This window comes from Talpa europaea (genome assembly GCF_964194135.1).
Source record: "Talpa europaea genome assembly, chromosome: 7".
In the NCBI taxonomy this organism is placed as follows: Eukaryota; Metazoa; Chordata; class Mammalia; order Eulipotyphla; family Talpidae; genus Talpa; species Talpa europaea.
In genome coordinates, this window is record NC_140074.1 from 98,668,071 (window position 1) to 98,691,560 (window position 23,490).

The window sequence follows — 23,490 nt, forward strand, 5'->3', positions numbered from 1 at the left end:
AAATTAGCTTCATGGTAAATAGATGAACTTAGACAAAGTAATTTACATCTGCAATATATAAAATTATAGTTTTAGTCTAATCAATCCCTGAGCGTCTGGACCTTCAGACTTATTTCCATTAACTTTTCTGTAAACTTTCTTTTTATGAGAAACTCAAAACACTACGGAATACATACAATGTTGTTATAGTCTCTAGTTTATTATGAAAGGGTTCTTCCAGTATGTACATATCAGTCCCACTTAACGTCCCTAAAGGTGTATCAACAATAACAGTGTTCCTTCACAGTATCTAGAAAAGTTGTAAGACTGCTGAGGTAAGAACATCCACTTATGTGTCTTGTATTTATATTCCTTGAGGCAGTGTATTCATTTAAAGTCACCTGACCAAGTAACTCCTCCCATTTGTTCCTAACTTTACAGATGAGGCTATTGAGACCCAAACTCAAAAAGCAAGAACTAGGATCCAGGTCAATAATTCTTCTGAACCAAGTACACATCAGACTTACTAGAGAAGCACTAAATATAATTGTAGGGCCCTGCCCCTAAGTCAGAAGGTTTGGAGTTGAATCTGGGTGCATGATTCTATAAAGAGCTCCTCAGTTGACTGTTACTGTCCCTAGACTGCAAAGGAAGTTGAATGCTCAGACAACTAGAGGTTATTACATCTCAGTTGTATATAACCATATATGTACAATAACATACAGGTGACTTTTAAATCAAATGGGTGCTGTACTTGCAAGTGTGTAATTTTCACTTAAAATTTTATGCTGGAGGCAAGTAAGATACCACTTTTCTTCCTTATGCATTAAATCCCAAAGTGGGCTTCATTAAATAATTATAAGAAAAGTAACTCACCATAATCCCCCTTTGTCATGAGACAGGTAGCTCTGGTCTTCCAGATATTGAAAAAATAAGAGAAAAAAGGGTAGCAAATCAGTGGACCAAATCTCATGGTAGAAACCTGGATGAATTACCACACACCCACTCCAGAGGAAAACTGGCTCATCTTAATCTATAGAGATCTATATATCTTAGATCAGCACAAACAGCGTGGAATCATGTGTCACAAATGAAAAGCATCACTTGACAAATTTGTCCTTAGAAGTCAAAATCAGTTGGGAGTGGAAGTTGTCTTTCCTTTAAAAGTGGCAGTGTATACAATTTTTCCTTCACATGTCTCAGGTGAAGAAACTAGAACATTAAAGACAAAAGATTTAAGCCATTGATTTGGGTGCCACTGACACTAGAATAGCTATTACTGGAACTACCCCTCAACAAAAAGGGATTTACAGTTTGACATAATTAAGTTAAAGTACTTTTTCTTGACAGCTCAGCCAACTCTTCCCTGATGTGCTGTATAGAAACCTCATCTCTTTTCAGCTCTGCTTGCTTCAGTGCTTCCTGGTAGATCTCCTTTGCTTGTGCATATCGTTCTAAAATAACCCAAAGAAAAGGAAGAATAAGAAAAACGTAGGTTGTCAAAGTGGCTCTAAAGAGAAAGCACTAGTGATGATACAGCCGGTGCTGCCTTATTCCATCCCCACGTGACAGGCCAGCCCAAAGTATAGAGCTCCAACCCAGGGAGTACCATGGGATTTCCTAACTGTGCTTTCTGACAGACCCAAGGGCCCCATTCCATTAGCCAAGTATATCTGATATTCTGTGTCTTACCAGCTTTATGAGTGCACTGTGAGAGAGCAAGTTAAACTGTTCATGTGAAAACATTTAGAAATGTAGAGCACAAGAAAAAAGGTACTATCATCACAAAGTTTTCTCTAGCTTGTGGTTCAGCAGGCTAGTGCAGGGCTGTGTAAGTTAAAGTAAGTTTAATACAATGGTATATCTTTTTTCTATTCTCATTCAGCCAGTCTTCAGTTCAGAAGCAGCCTTCCCCTTGCCCTCGTTAAACCCAATGGCATTTCTCTTTAAAGCAAGTCACCAAGTTTCCATTGCTTCCTACCTCTGTGCATTAGAATTGCAGCTAGATTACTGAGCAGCATGTGTAGCTCAGGATGTTCTATCTGTCTTGCCAGATCAGATGCTTTCTGCACATAAACACAGGCCTCATCAAAGCGGCCCTGTGCATCCAAGGTAGTAGCCAGATCACTCATCAGCACGATAGTCTACACACAAAAGAAAAAACGAATCATTTTCTTAAACACACCTACAGAGATTTACTGTTAATTTTAGGTTTGACAAACTCAATATAGTCAATCATTTCATCTTACTCCACAGACAAGTAAGGAACAGCAGCCTTTTAACAAATTATGTGAATTTATCATTCATATTGTACAGTGCACATCCATTAGACCGCAAAGTAATGCCAATCTAGAAACCAGGGAACAGGATATTACTTATTAACTGAACTAATTATCAAATTACAAGCACCAAGTGAAAAATAACAGCAAAAAGACACCATAATGATCTTGTTGCTTAAAGTTCAGCAATCTTGGAACGACAACCCCTATCTAGTGATATGAATTCCATTTGTCATCTGTTTTCCAGTAAGGGGACTCTATCATTATAAAGTTCTAAATTCTTTTCTTGTAAATAATTCATAATCCAAATTGTTTTTTCTTAACGACTCTTATTAATTTGCCTTGCTCATCTACCCAAGTCCTGTTCAGTCCAATTAAAATTTTGTGTCCTAGTTTGGGGGTACTAAGCATTCATACAGCAAAACAATCCACTTTTTACCTCTTGCAGAACTTGAAATACAAAGAAATGAAATTAATTCAATGTTTAACAAATGGTCTCATAGAAAACTTTGCAAGGTATGCTTAAATTCTGTCACTGGTTTTTATTTTTTTTTTTAAAGATTTATTTATTTATACAAGCACTGGGGTACAGTCAGAAGCGCAGGAGGGTGAGAGAATTCACCAGAGCCAGGGCGGAGAGCAGAACAGGCAGACTGACGAAATACACTGCTGAGGGGAGTAGCGGGCAGCAGGAGAGGTCTGCGCACCATGTGGGACCCTCGCCCAGCAGCCGGGGATCGAACCGCCACTGCAAAGGCTGCGGGTAGCTTCGCAACCCAGAGCTCAACCACTGCGCCACCGGGGAGGCCCCTTTAATTTTTCTTTTTTTAATGTAGTCCCTCCTTCCTGCCTCTTCCTCCAACCCCCCTTGGCATCTTCCCTATGGGTGAGGAAGGCAAGGATCTTTCAAGGGTTAACCTATTCCTCAAAAAGACTTAGTATTCCAAAATACTGAATCTATAAAGTCCCCCAAAGCTGGTGCCTCATTAGACCTGCCTTTAAGAAAGGCTGCTCTAATGTTTAACCTATGACTTTTGCAAAATGTTTTGGCAAACTGGAAATTAACCAGTCTCAATCCTTTTGAAACAAATAGTTAGGGGGTACAAGCGAAATGGTAGGAAAATAGATGGACTGGGGGGCACAAGATAAGAGGACACATTCAGGACTATCTGCTATTCATCATTTTCTATGGAGTGTGGCATTTCTCATCCATAAATAAATTTTTAAACCTTTGTTTTATAATTCTTCTTAATGTCTTCCTCCCTTACCTGTGGGTGTCTTTCTCCTAGTATTTCTTCAGAAATCTGTAAAGCTTTCTCGTACATCCTTTGTGCCTGTGATGGCTGCTTGGAAAACAGAAGGTATCGAGCATAGGCATCTAAGCACATGCCGAGGAGAAGGTGGGTATTGGCTTTCTCATCCACTATGAAGAAAATAAAAGCAGTGCTGGGATATAACAAGTACAATAAAGAAAGTGAAGCCCTAATCATTTTTCATTACCAAGCCCCTCAAATATTTAAATAGTATAAAATCCACTGAATGGTTCATGTAAAAGGTATTACTAACCTCAAGCGGTTACATAAAGGTGACAATTTAAGTGGATTAATTTCCAATTAAATGACATGACCAAACTAGCTAGAATCCTGGAACTTTCCCCCACCTAATTTATTGAGTGGCACAGTTAAAAATGAATGCTAATTTATCCCCTTCAAACAAAAGTCCAAGAAGAATTTGTAACAGAAGATTTACAATACCGCAGAAATACTAAAATTTGCGAACATTTAAAGACAAATGTTTACCATATACCCAAAATGTCACAGAACATGTGTAATTATTCCAATTCAGGAAGTTGTATGTTCTAAAAATGCCAAAAAGTATTTTTGGGGATTTGTGTTACTATGACTATTTCTATACCTTAAAACAATGCTCTTTTATGTTTTATAATTACAAAACACATTCATTACCTATAACTCAAAAGCACAAGAATGAAGTGACAAGTAATCCTAGTAAAAAATTATCACTGATACCAGTAATGGAAATTAATTGGAATGGAAGACAGTAAAGCTTTTTAAGAAAGATTAATGAAAGTAAAATTCTAGCTGTTTTTTCATTATTTTAAAAATAATTTTAAATTCATAGCACTTTGACCATAAAGGATTTAACAAAAACAAAAAACCACTTCTCTAAAAATAGGCCTATGGGAGAAAAAGATTCTTTATTAAAACCTTCAGGATAGGGCCTCCCCGGTGGCGCAGCGGTTGAGCGCTGGGTTGCCAAGCTGCCCGAGGCCTCAGCGGCGCCGGTTCGATACCCGGCTGCTCCCCGGCCACCAGCGGAGGGTCCCACATGGCGCGCAGACCTCTCCTGCAGCCCGCTGCTCCCCTCAGCAGTGTACTTTGGTCCTTCTGCCTGTTCTGCTCCCCGCTCTGCCTCTGGTGAATTCTCTCACCCTCCCGCGCTTCTGACTGTACCCAGTGCATGTATAAACAAAACAAACAAACAAATAAATAAATAAAACATGCCTCTATTAAAAAATAAAAAAAATAAATAAATAAAATAAATAAAACCTTCAGGATACAGGGCCACCCTGGTGGCGCAGGCAGTTGAGTGCCACACTGTGAGGCTGTCTGCAGCCTCTGCAGTGTGGGTTCGATCCTGGCCAGCCGGCAAGAATTCTACATGGCGTGGCAGACCTCTCCTGTTTCGCCCACTGCTCCCCTCAGCAGTGTATTTCGTCAGTCTGCCTGTTCTGTTCCCCACTCTGCTTCTGGGTGAGTCCTCTCACCCTCCTGCACACCTGGCCTGTACCCTAGTTCTTGTATAAATAAAAATCTTCAAAAATAAAATAAACCCTTCAGAATACAGGGCCTCCCCAGTGGCGCAGCGGGTTGAACGCAGTGCTGTGAAACTGTTTGCAGCCTTTGCAGCACGGGTTCTATTCCCGGCTGGCCAGGAAGATACCCACATGGCACGGCAGACCTCTCCTGTCTCGCCCACTGCTCCCCTCAGCAGTGTTTTTGGTCCGTGTCTCTGTTCTGTGCCTACTCTGTCTCTGGACTGTACCCCATTTCTTGTACAAATAAAAATAAATCTTTAAAAAAAAAAATAGATCCTTCAGGATACAGCCAAGAGAAAATTTCAGTTTTAATAACCAAAGAAGAATCCCTTTTCTAAGTGATAATGTTTTAAAAAGTTCTCAAATAAATATAAAAATTGCTAGAAATCAGCCTAATAAAAGCTGAAAAATGAATCATGTTTATACAAAGCTTACCCCTAAAGGATTGTTTTTATCTGAGGGGGCATATTTATCTCTTCAAGTTTTAATCATAAATTCTTCAAGTATTTCTAATCTGAGAAAAAGATGAGCTATCTAAATCAGTCCATGTAGCAAACAAGATTACAGAAATTTTTACTCCAAATTCTCATAAATACAATTTTCAAATGCCCCAAAGGTATCACCAAATAGCATTTAACCCAAGAATATGATAATATTTCAGTATATTTATCAGTATATCAAATTAGGCTTGCATAAAGTAGAATAAAAAGGAATCTGATTAAGTATTGAAACAACTTTACACATTTATAAGAAAAAGCATCTAATTTAGGGAATTTTGAGTACTGGCATCTACCCCATGAGCTCTTCTAGACTCCCCATTGCCCCCCACCAAATAACTAGGAAAGTCTACAAAGGTCTTTTCAGACTTCAAATATTTACCAGCCATGTTCCAGGAAGGTCCTAAAACTTCTGTTAAGCTGTATCTCATTAGCTAGGCACTAACTCTAGCAGATCAGGAAGTGGAAGGAGTAAAGCAGAATCTGAACGAAGGCTTTTGGGTCCAGTAATGTAGTTGATAATCTGAAAACCTTTCTGCTTCAAGCCTTGTAACAAATATCCCTTTACATGCACAGCTGAGCTAAGAGAACATCTTAAGGGTCATAAATTAGGAGTAAGCTAAAACCCAAAGTGGAAAAGTGTGCGCGTTAGCAGAGCAAAAGTCCAGCATATTATAATAATCCAGAATTGAGGCCTTCAACTAATGCAGAAACAGAGAACTAGATCTGAAACTTAAAAGCAAGGATGCTTGTCCTGGTTATAGGATACAACCTCGAGAAAAGGATGAATTAGAATATTTATGTCATGTCTCCACATACCCTTTACCCTGCTCTTTCCAACCATGCCCCCCACACCCCAAGACACAAGAAAGTATAAGTGGCCAAGTCTGGCATCTAGATGGGAAAAATGACTACCAAGGAAATTTGCAGTCACAGATTGGTGCTACATGCTGTACTAAATTTACACCATTCATTTAGGCTTGGGCCTAAGTACCTGGAAGAAACAAAAACCATTCTGGAGTCTCATTTTACATAAAACCCTGCTGAAAAGTAAACATGAAAGTTTATCATAAATGAGAATAAGCAGACAATAAAAAGGGAGGCCTTCAAGAATCTTATCAATATGTACTGCGTTGTTGGGAAAGTCATGAAGCATTTTTGCTTGAAAAACAAAAACTACAGGGCCTCCCTGGTGGCAAGGAGCAAAGACACAGTCCCATAAAACTATCGCCAGCCACTGTAGCAGCAGTTTGATCCCCAGTCAGCCATGGAGCTACCCACATGGCGCAGCAGACCTCTCCTGTCTCGCATGCTGCTCCCCTCAGCAGTGTATTTCAGTCGACCTGCCTGTTCTGGTGAATCCTCTCAGCCCCACACCTCTGGCCTACACTCCAGTTCTTGTATGCATGAAAGAAAGCAAGCTTAACAAAACAAAACAAAACAAAAAAACCATCATGACTTTTCCAACAGCCCAATTCATCAAGTATGCTCCACGTCAGAGCCTTGCAGTCACAGGTCCATCTTTATATAATTTCCCTCTCTCAGACACTGTCACTTGGCTTATTCCCTCCCATTCTATGGGTTTCTTATCAATTAGGCCTTCCCTAAGCCCTATAAAATAGCATACTGCCCCAAAGTATTCCCTCAAATACATCGCACTTAATCATCTCTGGACATAACAATTTACTAGACAGTATATATTACATGTTTTTTCTCCACTAGAAATTTAGCTCCATGAGGCAGCAACTATTTATAGCGGTTATCTTAGTGTCTAGTACTGTGTCTGGCATACAACAGGCATTCAATAAGCATTTCTTTACTGAACAGCTGAATGAACAATTAAAAACATACAAGTATGAAACTGTGGTAAAGATATAATGAAATTAAAGAAATTAATTTTAATTATAAAATTCAACGCAGCACTTCATATATCATCTATGAGAACTTAAGCATGGTCATTACAAATTAGTGAGAAAATGATAGATTAATGAAACAGTTCTGAGCACCTGGCTGTCCATGAGGGATAAGAAATTACACTGATGGGCCTCCCCTGGTGGCGCTGGCGGTTGAGCGCGGTGCTGTGAAGCTATCCACAGCCTCTGTAGTGCCGGTTCTATCCTGGCCAGCCGGCGAGAGTCCCACATGCGTGGCAGACCTCTCCTGTCTCGCCCACTGCTCCCCTCAGCAGTGTATTTCGGCAGTCTGCCTGTTCTGCCTCCCCTCTCTCGTGAATCCTCTCACCCTCCCAAGCATCTGGCCTGTACACTGGTTCTTGTGTAAATAAATAAATCTTTTAAAAAAATTACATTGATAACTCATATCATATTAAAAACAAATGCTAGTAAATTGAAGACTAAATGTAAAAAAAAGCCAAACATCTATGTAAGAGTATCTTTCTGTCCTTAAAAGAATGAGAAACTTTACTAAAGCACAAAAAACACAAACTAACAGAAAATAGATTCTCTTATAGTTATGTTTTGACTTCTGTCATGTCCTAAAGTGATAAGACAAAGCCACAAAAAGATGTAACCTACAGAATTTAAGATGTTCAAGGCAAATCTTAAGGGAAAAAACCTTCAAAAAATATAAGCAAAGTATACAGACAATATTCAAAGCAGGAAATCTGAATGGCCAATCAATTCATGAAAAGTTGTCCGACGTCACTAGTAATCAGAGAAAAACACACTGAAACACAGGAAACTCCCATTTCAAACCCATCAGATCATCAAAAACTTTAAGTCTAACTAAAGCAAAGATACAGAGCAACAAGAACACTAATAATTGCTAGTGAAAATATAACTTGTTGGGCCACCCTGGTGGCACAAGGGTTTAACTCTCAGCACTATGAAGCTATCACCAGACACTGCAGCATGAATTCCACCCCTGCCAGGGAGCTACCCACATGGCACAGCAGACCTCTCCTATCTCACCCTCTGCTCCCCTCAGCAGTGTATTTCAGTACATCCACCTGTTCTGCTCCCCACTCTGTCTCTGGTGAATCCTCTCACCCTCATACTTCTGGCCTACACCCAGTTCCTGTATACATAAATAAATCAATCTGAAAAAAAGTAAACTGTTAAAACAGTCAATAAGCAATTGAATTAACCATAGGAAATAAATTGTGTATGTGTACACAAAAGACATAGATTGAAGAATATTCAGTGAGTAATTTTTTACACAGTAATACAACTTTCCTCTTCAACAGGGGAACTATGTTATCATCACACCATGTAATAGCAAAAACTGGAAGTAACTGCAAGTCCTGACAATCAGAGAGTCAAGCTCTCTGGGGTATGTTAGCAATATGAGGGATTTCAGTGGGACTGAAAGAGACCAGAATGTGGACTACATTGACAGATACAGAATACTTGCACTGATAATCAGGGACACCATTAGCCTGTGTCGTTCCTTGTAAGGATGAAAAGAGGCTTCACCTCTCTGTCTCACCCCAGTGGATTGCTGAGAGGAAGTCACCCCTTCTGAACAGATGCAACCCAGTAGACCTGTGGTTTGACAAGCAACCAGTGCTTTTGTGCCAGGAAAACTGATGTTTTAAGTATCAACGTGAATAAATCCCAACATATGAAGAAAAACTACAAACAATTGTGTAATATCTCATTCATATAGTTTTTAAAAATCCCTGTTTGTCGTTTATTGTGTAATAAATACACATATGAATGACAGAAATCAAAACTAAATTCAGGATAATTACACAGCAGGGGTACACAAGTCTTAAATTTATAAAAACAGTTTTGAAGCACATACAGTAAAATACTTAGATTTGACCAAGCAAGGGAAAGGTATTCAGGCATTTGTTAGGGTCTCTACACTCTTCTGCTTGAAATTAAAAAAAAAACCACTCAGGAAAAAAAGCACAATACTAACTTCTGAATAGTAAGTTAGCAACATGGATTATTATACTGGAGAAACTCCCCAAATAAGACCATTGAGGAAGGAGTGATAGATAAATATAAAAGAACAGAGGAAAAAGGGGGGGGGGGCAACACACAGATAAATGTCATAACTGAATAAAAGGCCAGAGCAGGACAAACAGAAGCAAAGATATACTATAGAAGCTCAAGAGAATTGGATCTTACCGAACTTCACCACAGATCAGGCAAAACTCAAGAGACAAATCCCTAACTGATAAAACTTGATTCCTACAAAGCAATCAGACAAGAGAAGACAGGCTATCTATAAAGAAGATAGTGTACCAGTTCTGCTTGGTTGGTTTCTTGAAGAGGAACAAAAACTAGATGCTGTAGTTGAGGTTTCTTGCTCTTTTTTCACTTCCAATGGCTTTAGCTAATGATGGCCTCCTTCCTGGTAAGCTCCTATCACCACACTCCCCTCCTAAGTAGAGGGGATGGTTTTAGTATCCTCTATAATAAATTCTGAGGTCTGAAATTCCAGATCAGAGAGAATAAATGAAGAAAGGGAAAGGCAGAAGAATGCTAAACTGGATGCATCTTATCTTACAAAAGAAATTGAAAACAAATAATTTTTTCCAAATGTGTTTCAAAGAAATGTTTTAAGTTATACCTAACAAAATTAAGAAAACCATATGTCTTCTTTCTAAAATATAAAGAGATTAATGAAGAAAAATCTCCAAGGACTGGAAACAACAATGCAAAATTTAAACCAAAAAAAAATTATTTAAAACTTTTTTAAAAAAGATTGATTTATTTATACAAGAACCGGGGTATAGGCCAGATGTGCAAGAGGGTAAGAGGATTCACCAGAGACAGAGCGGGGAACAGAACAGGCAGACTGACGAAATACACTGCTGAGGGGAGCAGCAGGCAAGACAGTAGAGGCCTGCTGTGCCATGTAGGACTCTTGCCCGCCGGCCAGAATCAAACCAGGGCAGCAGAGGCCACGGACAGCTTCACACAGTGCGGCGTTCAACCACCTGCGCCACCAGGGGAGGCCCTATTTAATACTTTTTAAAACAGGTTTTAAGATTTTCTATCACAAGACAATGATACTCAATTAGGTTATTTAAAAAACTTAAAAACAGCCTTCTACAAAGGCCATACTGAAAATAAAATAACTCAGGAAAAGTCTGGATAATATACAGTAGAAAATCTTTAATACTAAGATATGTGACATATCTTAGGGCAAAATGAATCATTTTTCTGATGAAGGGCTAACAATAAAGATATATATCAAGGATTCTTTAAACATGGAAATATGTACAAAGGATAAAGGTCGAAACCAAAATTCTGTCTAGAACAACTAGACAAAATTAGCAGGATATAGAAGATTTAAATACCACTACAAGCTAACTAGACCTAAAACACTTAGGATAAAAACCACATGCTGGACTATAAAACAATTCATTTAAAGAAGTGAATTCATTACAAACATGTTCTCCAACCAAAAAGGAAAGAACTTAGAAATCACCAACAGAAGGAAGTTTGGGAAATTCACAAATATATGGAAACTAATCAACACACTCCAAAATATCAAAAAGAGCAAAGAAATCGTAAGAAAAATTAAAAAATAATTTGAGATGAATGAAACACAAGTCAAAAAATATAGAATATAGCTAAAGCTACAAAAGTTGAAATACAATTGTAAATGCCTATATTAGAAAAGAAGAAAGATCTTAAGGCAATAACCTTATCTTCCACTTAAACTAGAAAAGAAAAATAAAACCCAAAGCTATCAGGAAATATAATAAAGATCAGAGTGGAAATAAATGAAATACAGAATACAAAAAACAGAAAAGGAAAGCAAATGTTAGCTCTTTGAAAAGATCAACAAAATTGGCAAATCAAGGAGAAACTGAATACAACAGTTAGGGAGGGCCGTCATAAACTGTCAGTGGTAAGCGAAATATAGACTAGTTAAAACCACTTAATAAATTAGGTTAATAAATATATCTCATTCTAGCAAATTCTTTACAAAATGCTTAATGCGTACTACCATGGTCCTAGAGCATTTAATTCCATTAACTCTAGAGGGTGGTTTCAACTGTTATTTTACTGGTGAGGAAACGGAAAAGTAACTTGCCTCCAGCCACACTGCTAGTAAGTGGAAGAGCCAGGATGTAAACTTAGGTGCCACACTTCAATCACTCATGAAATCTAATCAATTATGTTACCAAAAATACTTCAACTTTACAAAAAGATTTGATTTTTTTAAATGTAAAAATGAACAAAACTTACAGCTTAAGGAGAGGAGGATGAAAAGAATCAAATTTATAAAGAGAAGAAATCTATAAAATTAAAATGTGGGAAAGGAACATGATGATTTCAGATACATAAGAGAGTATTGTTTATTATACTTTCAAAATATAATTCCATTAGAAAGTTTCTTCCAGGGCCTCCCTGGTGGTGCAAGGGGTTAAAGCACCGCACTATGAAGCAATCCACAGCCTCAGCAGCATGAGTTCCATCCCAGGCCAGCCAGGGAGCAACCCATATGGCGCAGCAGACCTCTCCTGTCTCCCCAGTGCTCCCCTCCGCAGTGTATTTCAGTCAGTCTGCCTGTTCTCTTCCCACTCTGTCTCTGGTGAATGCTCGCACACACACCCTCCCCCCCACCCCCGCCACTTCTTTGGCCTGCACCCCAGCTCCTGTATGCATAAATAAATCAATCTTTAAAAAAAATAAAAAACACAGTTTCTTCCAGGAAAATAAAGATCTCCGAAATCCTTTGACCTACGTACATTCACTTATTCAACAGATTAATTTGGTGTGCCTGGCACTGTTCTTGGTACTGAAATTAAATCAGTAAATTGGAAGAAAGCTGAGTGTATGTGTAATGATTAAGGAAGAAAAAAAAAGGTTGCCATAAAATCAGCTCTCAAGGTGATCTAGATCTAGCCCATATGGTTTTATAGATTCCACAACTTTCAAAGAATAGATCAACCATGTAATAACCTATACCTGTGCCAGAACAGAAAACACAGAACACATCCAATTTATCACATAATACAATCTTGCCATGACAAGCACAGGAAACAAACTATGAACCTCACATAAAATAAATACAAAGATCTAAATAAAACATCAGCATTAAATATTTCCAGCAGTATAAACCACAGAATAGTAGCCACGCCCATGTGAAAAAAAATCTATAAGCAAAAGTCTGTAAGACCCATACCATGTTCTTCAAAGGGAAGACTCAATATTGAAATTAACTTCTAAGCTACTAGTGAGTACCTTCTTTTCCTAGCAGATCTGCTGTTTGCCCCAGTATCTCTACTCTTCTCAAATTATTCAAGCCAAGGGACTCAAAAGGGATTCATCCTCTGTCAGGAATGAATCCTGGTGAGTTTTAGCCAATCATGGTAATTCACTTCTTTTTTAATTTACTTTTGCACAGAAGAACTGGGGTATAAGCCAGAGGTGTGGCGGGAGGGAGTGAGAGGATTTACCAAAGAAAAAGTGGGGAGCAAAGTGGGAGCAGGTGGATTTACTGAAATACACTGCTAAGGGGAGCAGAAGGCGAGACTGGAGAAGTCTGCTGCGTGCCCTACATGGTCCGGGATCAAACTCAGGCCATAGTGGTGATATGCTGAGACTTACCCCCTAGAGCACCAGGGAGGCCCTGTAATTCCATTTCTCTTGCAAGGACTGGGTTAGAAATGGCATATAACCCAATTCCAGTCAATGAAAGTAAGAATAAATTTACTTGGCCTCTAGGAAAGATTACCTTGATCCTAAGAAAAACATCATCTCCTTTTCCTCTGGACACTGCCATTTCTGAATGAGATTCTGGGGAACCAGTATAGTCACTTTGCAATAACAATGGGAGCAGGAAGAGAAAGTCAACACACTGATAATGACATTGAGGAGGGATGGAAAGACTCTTATTCAAAATTTCTTTTTTTTTTAAAAAAAAATTATTTATTTATTTATACAAGCACTGGGTACAATCAGAAGCGCGGGAGGGTAAGAGAATTCACCAGAGCCAGAGCAGGGAGCAGAACAGGCAGATGGACCGAAATACACTGCTGAAGGGAGCAGCGGGTGGCAGGAGAGGTCTGCGCACCATGTGGGACCCTCACTGGTGGCCGGGGATCAAACCTGCGCTGCTGAGGCTTTGGGCAGCTTCGCAGCCCAGCGCTCAACCGCTGTGCCACTAGGGGAAGCCCTTATTCAGGATTTCAATGAACAACTTAACTAACTCAACAGCCTGTTCCATTTTCCTGAACTGCCAGTTACATGAGATAATAAATGCCCTACCATTTAATCTCATTTAGTTGAAATTTCCTAAAATTTGCAATCGAATGTAATTTATTCAGATGACAGATACCCCAAACTAATTTGTAAATATAATGCAAATCTAAAATTTCAGTCTTCACAGCACTTCAGGAATGGACAAAAAGATATATTATTATGATAGGTGAGTGAAAAAAAATGGGAAGAAATTTTGCAAAAGAAGCTTCTCTGCGATCCATATTAACATTTAACTCAAATTATCTTTAAGAAGAGTTACCAATATCTACCAAAATAAATTGCATATATGTAAAAAATAAGTTAAATGCTCAGTTTTAGAAATAAAAGAAGATAATTCAGAGGAAAGATAGACAAACACATTTTCAAAGGCGAAAAATACTTTTCTAAGTATTAAACTCTAGAAGGGACTTTTGCTTCACTTACCTCTACTCAAATCCTAAAACACCACCTGCCCAACACCTACTCAGTATTTACTAAAAATTTTTAAAAAGCAAATTTATTCAACCCTATAATCCTATAAAGGAATATTCTCCTAATCCCACTCAGTGAATCAAACATGTAGGGATTAGGGCCTCCCTGGTGGTGCAGGGGATAAAGTCTTAGGGCTATCAAGCTATCAGCAGCCACTGCAACATAAGTTCCACCCCAGCCAGTGAGCTAACCCACATGGCGCAGCAGACCTCTCTCTCCTGTCTTGCCTGCTGCTCCCCTCAGTAGTGGATTTCAGTAGATCCACCTGTTCTGCTCCCCCCTCTGTCTCTGGTGAATCCTCTCACCCCCTACCCCTGCATCTCTGGCCTACACCCCAGCTCTTATATGCATAAATAAATCTTTAAAAAAAAAAAAGCATGTAGGGATTAAATAATCTGACCAAACTCACAAAGCAAATTGACTAGCACAACCAGAAAATGTAAATTAATACAACCGGTTTGGGTTATTTTCAAGGGCAATTTCACAATATTCAACCTGAAAATGTGCTACTTTGACCTGGAATTTCAGTGCCAAGAATCTATCCTAAAGAAACATCTGGATACTACCACCTTAAGCCTAGTGACAGAAGACTGGAATACTGCGCACAATTACAGTTCTGGTCTAAACACAAGCATTATCTCCTTTACCTACCAAACACCACTGAAATCAAAGTTAAAGGATGAAAAAGACAAAGTTACAAGAAGTAGAAGGGAGATGAAAAGCAGAGGAAAGAGTGGCAAGTGACTAAGCACATGAAATGAGTGAATGTCTACAAACTGGCATGTTTGCCAGTGAGAAACAAGCAGGTCAATTTGTTCACATGGCCCCCACAAAATCTTAGGAATTGAAGAAAGCCAAGCATAGTGGTTAAAAGAAGAACTTTTCACACACATTAAAACAACCAAAACGCTAAACTCCTGAAGAAACCAAGGATGCATGCAAAAGAAAATGTAATTATGTAATCAAGACAACTAACCAAAAATTGCGCTCTTTTCACTTTTCTGTAAGTCAACATATTCTGGAAATAACAACTCAACAATAATAATTTTAGAAGTACAGAGAAAACTAGTAGAAGAAATTAAGTTGAAAATGCCTAACTAAAAAGTGGAACAAGGAAATGCTGTTTTTAAATTGTTATATTCTTTGACATTTTGTACCACGTAATGTTAGAAAGGAATTTTAAAAAGAAAACCTTATAAGTCATAAAATATTCAGGAAAAAACAAAACAAATTCCTATAAATCTACCAATCAGAGATAATCCTTCTATATTTTGGTATCAATCATTCAACCCTTTGTATACCTACATTTTATCTATATATTTTAGAAAAAATATGAATCACAAGATTCATTCTGCACATATTAGGTAAAAGATGAACAGTAGACATTCATGTCAAGATGTCAGGTAACAGCCTTACTGATTGGTCTGCAGTTCACATGTGCACTGAAAGCATGAGATTAGGGGATTAGGGCATTGTCACGGGAGCTGTGGTGGAGGGGGGCTGAGGACACATAAGCAACTGACAAATAATAAATTTAAAAAAAATAAAGGTTTGGGACTAAATGTTATTTCCCAGGGTATGAGGAAAGGGGGTTGACTAATGAGGTGTCTGGGTCAACCTCACTGGCCTCACTGGGAGGCCATGTGAGTAAGTGTTCTCAATAAGCAACAGCACCTGGGTAAAAGGTGCAAAAAATGTTATCAGGAAACACAAATGTTGAGAACTGGTGATCTTGATAAGTCTTCAGTGTAGTGATAAGAAAATTAATTATGTTCAAGAGGAAATTGGGAGACGAGTACAGAAAACTCTTTCAAGGCATATTTAGGGACAATAGAATTGACTGCTATATCGTAAGCATCTATCTAGCTCTTGGCTCTTGAAGTGAGTTACTGAATGAATGTTAAAACTGAAAATTTCAAAAACCTCAAACCATATTAAGCAATCCAATGGTAAAGAGTTAGAGCTTGCTGCCCATCCCATTCTGTTCCCAGCATAATGAGGATGCAAAAAACATGAGCTTCTCTTTGTCTTTCGTAATTTGGTGTATTTGGAAATTAGCATTTTGACTGGTAGTCAAACCGAAAGATAAAAACACCTTCCTTTTCTGATCTTCATTTTCCAGGTAGCAAAAAATTAAAAATTAATAGATAAATTATGAACATGTTACCAAGGGACTTTTCAAATGGTGGTTTAAACAAAACATCTTATTCCAAACCCTTTTCTGAGATCTTAGGAAGTCACTTAACTTCCAAAATGGGTAACTTTCCCTTTCATAATTCATATAACCTCTCTCTTCATAATTCACATAACCTCTCTCTTGCAGCAAAAATTCAATTTCCAGAAAAGAGTCAGGTTTCCCTACCTGACATAATGTCTTCTGCTAATTCCTTTTCTCTTTCAATTTTTCCCTCAAGAGTTGAAATGCAGAATTCATAGCCAGCAAGAGCAAATTCTTGTCTGTAAAGCAAAGATTAGCAATCAGTTGTTCACCTTCTTACAAACTGCTTCTTTACCCTCATTTTCCTAGCTTGGGTTTGAGTATTATAAAAGGTAAGTGCAAAATAGGAAGACGGAATTTTGTTTGGTCTCTAAGGAATGTCAATCTGTCATTTCTCAAAAAATAATTTTTTTTCAGTCATGTAATTTTAGACATAAAAGCCAGGAATCTGGCTGCAGTTTCAGTAACTGACTTAATTATCAGTTTTCACCACCCTCTCACTAACAGAGTTTCAAGTAAGTCTTTTTCTCCATTTATGAAAAATCTCATCCTAATAATGGTACGAATCTAATCTACTACCAGTATGAACCAAGCAAGGTTAAAGGCTTATTAAACCCCATAGTAAGGATTCTACCTACTGACCTCATACCGTGTTTGAAAACGTTTATTAGCTTAATTCTTCTTCTAAGCTGTAGCTCTTTGACGAACATTTCTTTTATAGAAATGAACTTCTAGCTATGGCACTGGAAGGCATTTAGCCCAGTTCTATAGTCACCTATAAAGGACACCCAAGCAGGCAGACTGACTTTGGACAGAGTTAGCTATAGAAACTGCTGGTTTCTATAAAGAGATGCACGGGAACATGAGAAATTCCTTCTCCGTGCAGAAACTCCATTTTGAATTTTGCTCTTCCAGGTGAACTCTAGTTTTATTTTGTGCCTTTTTTTTTTTTTTTCTTCTTTTAAACCAGAAGTGGCACTACAAAGCTCATCTCTACTCTTCTCGTTGTTCTCTGCCAGGGAAGATAAGATGACCCCATTGTTTTACTGTTGTTAAAAGAACAGAAGCTCCCCTTTTAGTCTCAGACCCAAACCTTGGCTGGAGGGACCTTGCCATCCAGAACATGGATTAGGGTTAAAATGTCCAAAGATGCTCCAGTGAGAGCAAAATGTCTATAAACACGCCCCGCTAATTCACATTAGCCTTTGTAAGACTCACAATCCAGTCATATCACTTCTGGTCTTATACTTCTCTATAAAACAAAATAAAAACAGAAACACTTTTAAGGGGAGAACACAGTAACTTACAGATTGATTATTAGTGATCACTATACAAGCTTTCACCTCTCCAGGACAATGAACGACTTACTTGCCAGAGTTTATTAACTTAAGGGTTCTTCTTACCCTAGGAGTTTATATCCCATCAACACCTGTCCCTTTTTGCTCCTCTTCCCAAGAAGATTGATCAAAGCTGCAATGCTCCCCAGCACAAGCCAAACTCCTCAAAAGACCTTAATTCAAAGCCCCTCAAAGGCTCTAGCCTAGTGACCAACCAAAATGCAGGAAGACTAAACAGATGCTGCTAATGAAAGAGCTGTTGCCTTGGGCAGAGGGACCAGTGCCAGGTCCCCTGGACTCTGTGGGCACTCCTTACATGGCACCAAGCATGATGTCATTCCAAAATGCTGATACCCAACTTCTGCAACAACCGAAATCCTTAGAAAAGTTAGCCTTAGATCGTTCCTTAAATTCACCCCAACACAACTCTCCAGAGCTGTTCTCTGTTTACATCCTACACATTTCTTCTTTGAACTCCACCCAGAAAGAATGGCACCAAGCCTACTCATCAGTGTTCCTGACCTTTGATACACATGTAAATTATTTTCTAAACAGTCCCTGTGCAGTTGGGAAACTTTTTCTAATTTATAGGAATTTAGACTCATCTAATATTTCTAAGTTAACATTGCTTTCCAGTCCTAATTATCCAAAGATCTCTTTTCTAATCCTAGATACTTCCCTGGCCTATAACCTAGCTACGCGATCATTTCTACATGCTTTAAATAAACACTGCCCAGGGCCTCCCTGGTGGTGCAGTGGTTAAGCGCTGGGTTGCGAAGCTGCCCACAGCCTCTGCAGCGCTGGTTCGACCCCCAGCTGCTCCCCAGCCACTGGAGGAGGGTCCCGCATGGCACACAGAGCTCTCCTGCCGCCCGCTGCTCACCTCAGCAGTGTACCTTGGTCCTTCTGCCTGCTCTGCTCCCTGCTCTGGCTCTGGTGAATTCTCTCACCCTCCCACGCTTCTGACTGTACCCAGTGCTTGTATAAATAAATAAATCTTAAAAAAAAAAAAAAAATCCTAAAAAAAAAAAAAACAAAAAAACAAAAACACTGCCCACTGAAACAGTCACTGAGACACTCCTATAGCAACTCTCACTGTTTTGATATCTCACTTCCTGCTTTGCTGATACAAGTATCAGAGGTTTTTTTCAAAGAATATTATCCCCAACAGTTTTTACAGTTTATCTCCTCTTCAGACAAGAGCTAAAGTTCTAACTGTACCTTCCCTTCCCAAATGACTTGGAAAACTTGGTTAGTGTTGTCATGGTGCAACCAGAGTTGTGAGACCTCTGTGCCCCTTTCAGCTGGCTAATGGAAACAGCAGGGGCAAAACATGAGAAGGCTGAAGATTTCAAAGATGAAGAACAGAAAACATTTGAGTGTGACACCAAATTCTTTGGAGACACAGTTGATTAATATGCCAAAGAAGATTATTTGCCATCCCAGGATCACAGTTTTCTCCCACATCCCCAATCTCTCACTGCTGCCACACCTAAATTCTAACTATACTTACCTATTCTGAGCAGCATAGATACTAGCCAACTTTAGAGAGATTTCAATTATTGCATTGTCCTCCTGTTAGAAAAAGAAAAAAAAGGAAACTGATAACAATAACAAGTAAAATTTCCTCATGGAATATTTCAAATCAACTTTGAGTGACTTTGGCCTAAACACCAAAATATTTATCCTTTTAGAGGAATTTGGCAACTGTGGAATTTCTCAGCCACCATGCTTTTGCGTGAATGAAAGACTGATGTGAGGGGTAGAGAGGGACATATTTTACCTTTTCTGGACAACACATATATTGGGGACTGGGTATAGTATCAACAAAATGGTTTCTTCAAAATAGCAAGACTATTTTGAAAAGTCTGCTTCAGTTAGGGTCCAATCCTAAGCAAATATTTACCTGTTGCATACCACCTCCAAGCAGGTAACTCATTGTTGCTTTAAAAAGTTTTTCTGCCTAAAAGATAAGGAAAAAAATTTCTTTTACTTTGGCCCCACTATCTAAGTGATCCTGGATTCTAAGTACTAGTCTGATGCATCATTCCTTATAAACTACAACACACACAAAAGTAAAAGTATCCTTACGATAGGAAAATTACTAAACTGCCAAGACACCACATCCTCTTAAAAATTACCCTGAGTGAGTCGAAACCCACTTCAGAAATTACCTTCTAATTCAAACTCACTATGGCAGACTGCAAACTGTTCCCTAACATTCACTTTCCTCTCCATCTTTTTTAGTTACAGATCTCTCCTCCATTTTTAACAGGTCAGCTTCCTCTGCAGCTAGATGTGGTCACATGATGAAATTCTGGTGAAGAGACTGCAGGTGGAGGGAATGTGAACAATTTTTAAGTCATAGTTTATAAGAAAGCTGCTTGCCCTCCATCCTGTTTTTCCTCCTTTCATTAAGCTGGACATAAGCCAGCTCATACATGCAGATAAGGCCATGTCTTAGACAGCACCTGGACTTCTAGATCACTTCATGGAGCAGAAGTATCCCTTCCCCACTAAAGTGTTTATCTCTGGGCTAATGCTTTGAAGAGAAACAAACCTCCTTCCTGTCTGAATCACTATTTCTGGGGGTCTCCATTACAGCAGCTTAGCCTATGACCCTTACTATACAGTTGCCTTGAGGCTTCTTTTGTCCTTCACAAATTTAAGATTTACTTATATTACATAAAATGATTTACTTACATTTTCAAGCTGACCCCGTATAAATGCTAAGTTGGCCATCTGAAATCAAATAAAAATTGTTTCTCAGTTTAGGGTACTGTTTCTACTTATTTCAAAATCTTTAGACCATAACTTCCCTTTCCTTTTGCCCCTCTAAATAAAAAAATAGTTCAGAGAGAAAAGTATGTCACTAACTCATCTCCTAGAAACTAAGGACAGCAACAGTGTAAGAGTATATACTTTCATGTACTTTGCTGATGACAAACCAAATCTAGATCCACTAATTATTGAAGAAAAAATGCTAATGATATTTGTTTCTTTTTGCTTTAAGATTGGGGCCTCTTATAAATGACTCCCAAGGGTAATAAAGATGGAAACCAAAAGTAAACTTAGAAAAAACAGAACAGTAGAGCTTTAGTACATTCTGAACTTCAGAAATATAAATGAGGGAAGCTAATATCCCTTCTTTTGCCACCCACCATCATCAGTGACTCAGATTGGTTAGAAGAGTTACCAAATCATAAGTGTAAGTGATGGCTTTCTTGTTATCACTCTGATAGGCAAGACGAAGAGCGTCATGCAAAATATGCTCAGCTTCTTCAGGCTCATCTTTCATGATGCTCAACTGAAAAAAGAAAACAAGAAAATAACAGAAAATGAAATGTAAAGAAAACATATGCATATGCTCAGCCAGATGACAGTGGAGATGGCTATACATGCCAACACATAGAAAGAAATCATTCATTCATCAAATATTTACTGAAACCCTATTATGCACCAGGCACTATGTCTACAGTGGTAACAGAGAGGCAGGCAAGCCTCCCTCGCAGGAATGTGAGGTTATATGAGGAAGTTTGGCCAACAGATGCAGGCAGCAGGAACATTAGCAATTTTTATGTCACATTTTATAATGAAGCCGCTTGCCCTCTATTCTCTTTCTCTTTTCCTGCAAGCTGGGAGTGACCCTGCAGGACAAATCAGCTTAATTACAGCTACTGATAAGAGCTATGAAGAAAAATCAATGGAAGGAACAAGGGGTCTCCTCTAAATGCAAATCAGAGAAGTCTTTAGAGAAACTGAGGTAGAAAGGATGAGTCAACAATTAAGGAACGGTGGAGGAAAATGACCCAAACAGGATACAGAGTGAGAAAAGGTCCAAAACACTAAAGAGGAAGGTTCTTCATAAAAAAACAGCTGTGAAGGGAAGAGGTATACTGCTAAACGAGTGGTTACATTAGATTAGTTTTTATCATGTAGGTGCTTACAGGCTGTAGTAGCAAGTTCAAGTTGATCACAAATGCGGTGGGAAGTCATTCAAAGTTTGTTCTGAAGGCTGTGACATGCTCTGATTTATATTTCTAAAAAAATCACTCTTGCTGCTGCATGGAGAATAGGGGGGAGGGAGGGGAAAGTGAGGGAGGAGGAAGGGAATAAGCCAGGCAAGACTTTTAGGTAGTATAGGATGTGGCAGTGTGGCTACAGTGATAGCACAAGAGACAACAAAAGGACTTTTTGCTGGACATTAAGTGTACTGGGAGACAGGGGTATGATACCATAAGTTTTATGAATTACTATGGGGTTTCCAGGCTGAAAAAACTGGTAGTAAAGATGAGGAAAGTATAAATTAGGAGACACTTAAGACCAAGCATTTAGGTCTGGAAGTTGTACACCTGAAACTAATATAAATGTTGTATGTCAATCAACTTCCACAGAAACAAACAAAACCATGTCAGGAGACTGTAGCATGGGGTTCATAGGCAACAATATTGCATCGCAAATTTGAAAAACTGCTAAGAATAGAGAGCAAACAGACTCACTGTAGTGATCTTTGTATTCTATACAAAGGGCAAATTACCTTGTACACCTGACACTAATAATGGACATACAAGTTCATTAAGCTACGATCAAAAACAACTGGGGTGTGTTAGTCTGAGGTAGGTGGGGCCTCAAAGTGGAGCTTATTGGTCTTAAATACAGGAATGTAACTTTAGACATTGAGGTAGTAGTTGGCCCCATGGAAGAGATCAGATAGCCTGGAGAGGAAAGGAAAAAAAATATGGGGGAAAGGTAAAGAAAGGGAAGAATTTAGAAAGACGTTAACCAAACTCCAGAAATCAACCCTTAATTACATTTACAGGGTGCTGCATAAGTGCAAAATTTTTTATGCCAGTGTTTTCAGCTTGACTGGCTCACTGATAAAAATAACTACAATATATTTCCGCTAATTTTGTTTGGATAAAGAGCGATGCCTGTGATGCCACCTTCACCTGCACTCGAGACTGCAGCAGTTTTACTGCAGGCGTGAGTCTGACAAGTCTGGATGGATCCCAATTCCCCCTCGCCTTCTAATGACCCATCTAATTCTGGGCAATTTTACCTCGGAGCCTCCACCTAATTTTCTACAAATGGGAGAGTTATGCGCACGAGCCTCACCTTGGCTCGTTTCAGCAGCTGGATGATCTCGGCCTCGGTCTCGTCCGCCGCGTCCTCCGCGGCGGCCCCGCCCGCTCCCTGCCGCTCCTCCTCTTCTGCCGCAGCGGGCCTCGAGAACCAGGCAAGCGCTGAGGGAAGGGGCTCTGTGGTCACCCGGCCCGGCCCGCGCCCCTTGCCCCGCCCGGCCGGCCCCGCCCGGCCCGCGCCCCTCACCTGCCAGCAGCGGCAGCAGGCCCGGGCGCCGGGCGGGCGGCAGGACTCGGGCTGGTGGCGCCTCCGCCTCGGGCGCCCGGCCTCCTGCCGGCTCCGGCATCAGGCGCGCGGGGCAGGTCTGGCACCGCCGCCCGGCGGCCCGCAGGAGGCCGCGGCCCACGGTCGAGCTCAGGAGCCGGTACATGCTCCGGCGGCGTCCTCTGCGCACTGCAGGCCCCGCGGGATCGCGGGGCGTCCCGCCCCCGGCACCGAGCGCCCGCCGGATTGGTCGGCCCCCTGACGTAGGCGTTTGCGTCTTCGTTGCCACCCGGAGGGGCGACGGCGCACGCCTACGTCACTGAGCGCCGCTCAGC

At 39.7% G+C, this 23,490-nt stretch overlaps 1 protein-coding gene across 1 annotated transcript; it reads right to left on the reverse strand.

Annotated features, from left to right (window-relative positions):
• Positions 1-1,302: 1,302 nt before the first annotated feature.
• On the reverse strand, positions 1,303-23,321 carry TTC19 (tetratricopeptide repeat domain 19; the record flags this gene model as incomplete). The annotated part of the gene is made up of 10 exons (XM_084236661.1): positions 1,303-1,433; positions 1,961-2,123; positions 3,527-3,681; positions 16,617-16,711; positions 19,323-19,384; positions 19,716-19,772; positions 20,513-20,551; positions 21,006-21,116; positions 22,925-23,052; positions 23,138-23,321. 10 exons carry the CDS (start codon positions 23,319-23,321, stop codon positions 1,303-1,305), a joined length of 1,125 nt encoding a protein of 374 aa, XP_084092787.1.
• Positions 23,322-23,490: the final 169 nt, after the last annotated feature.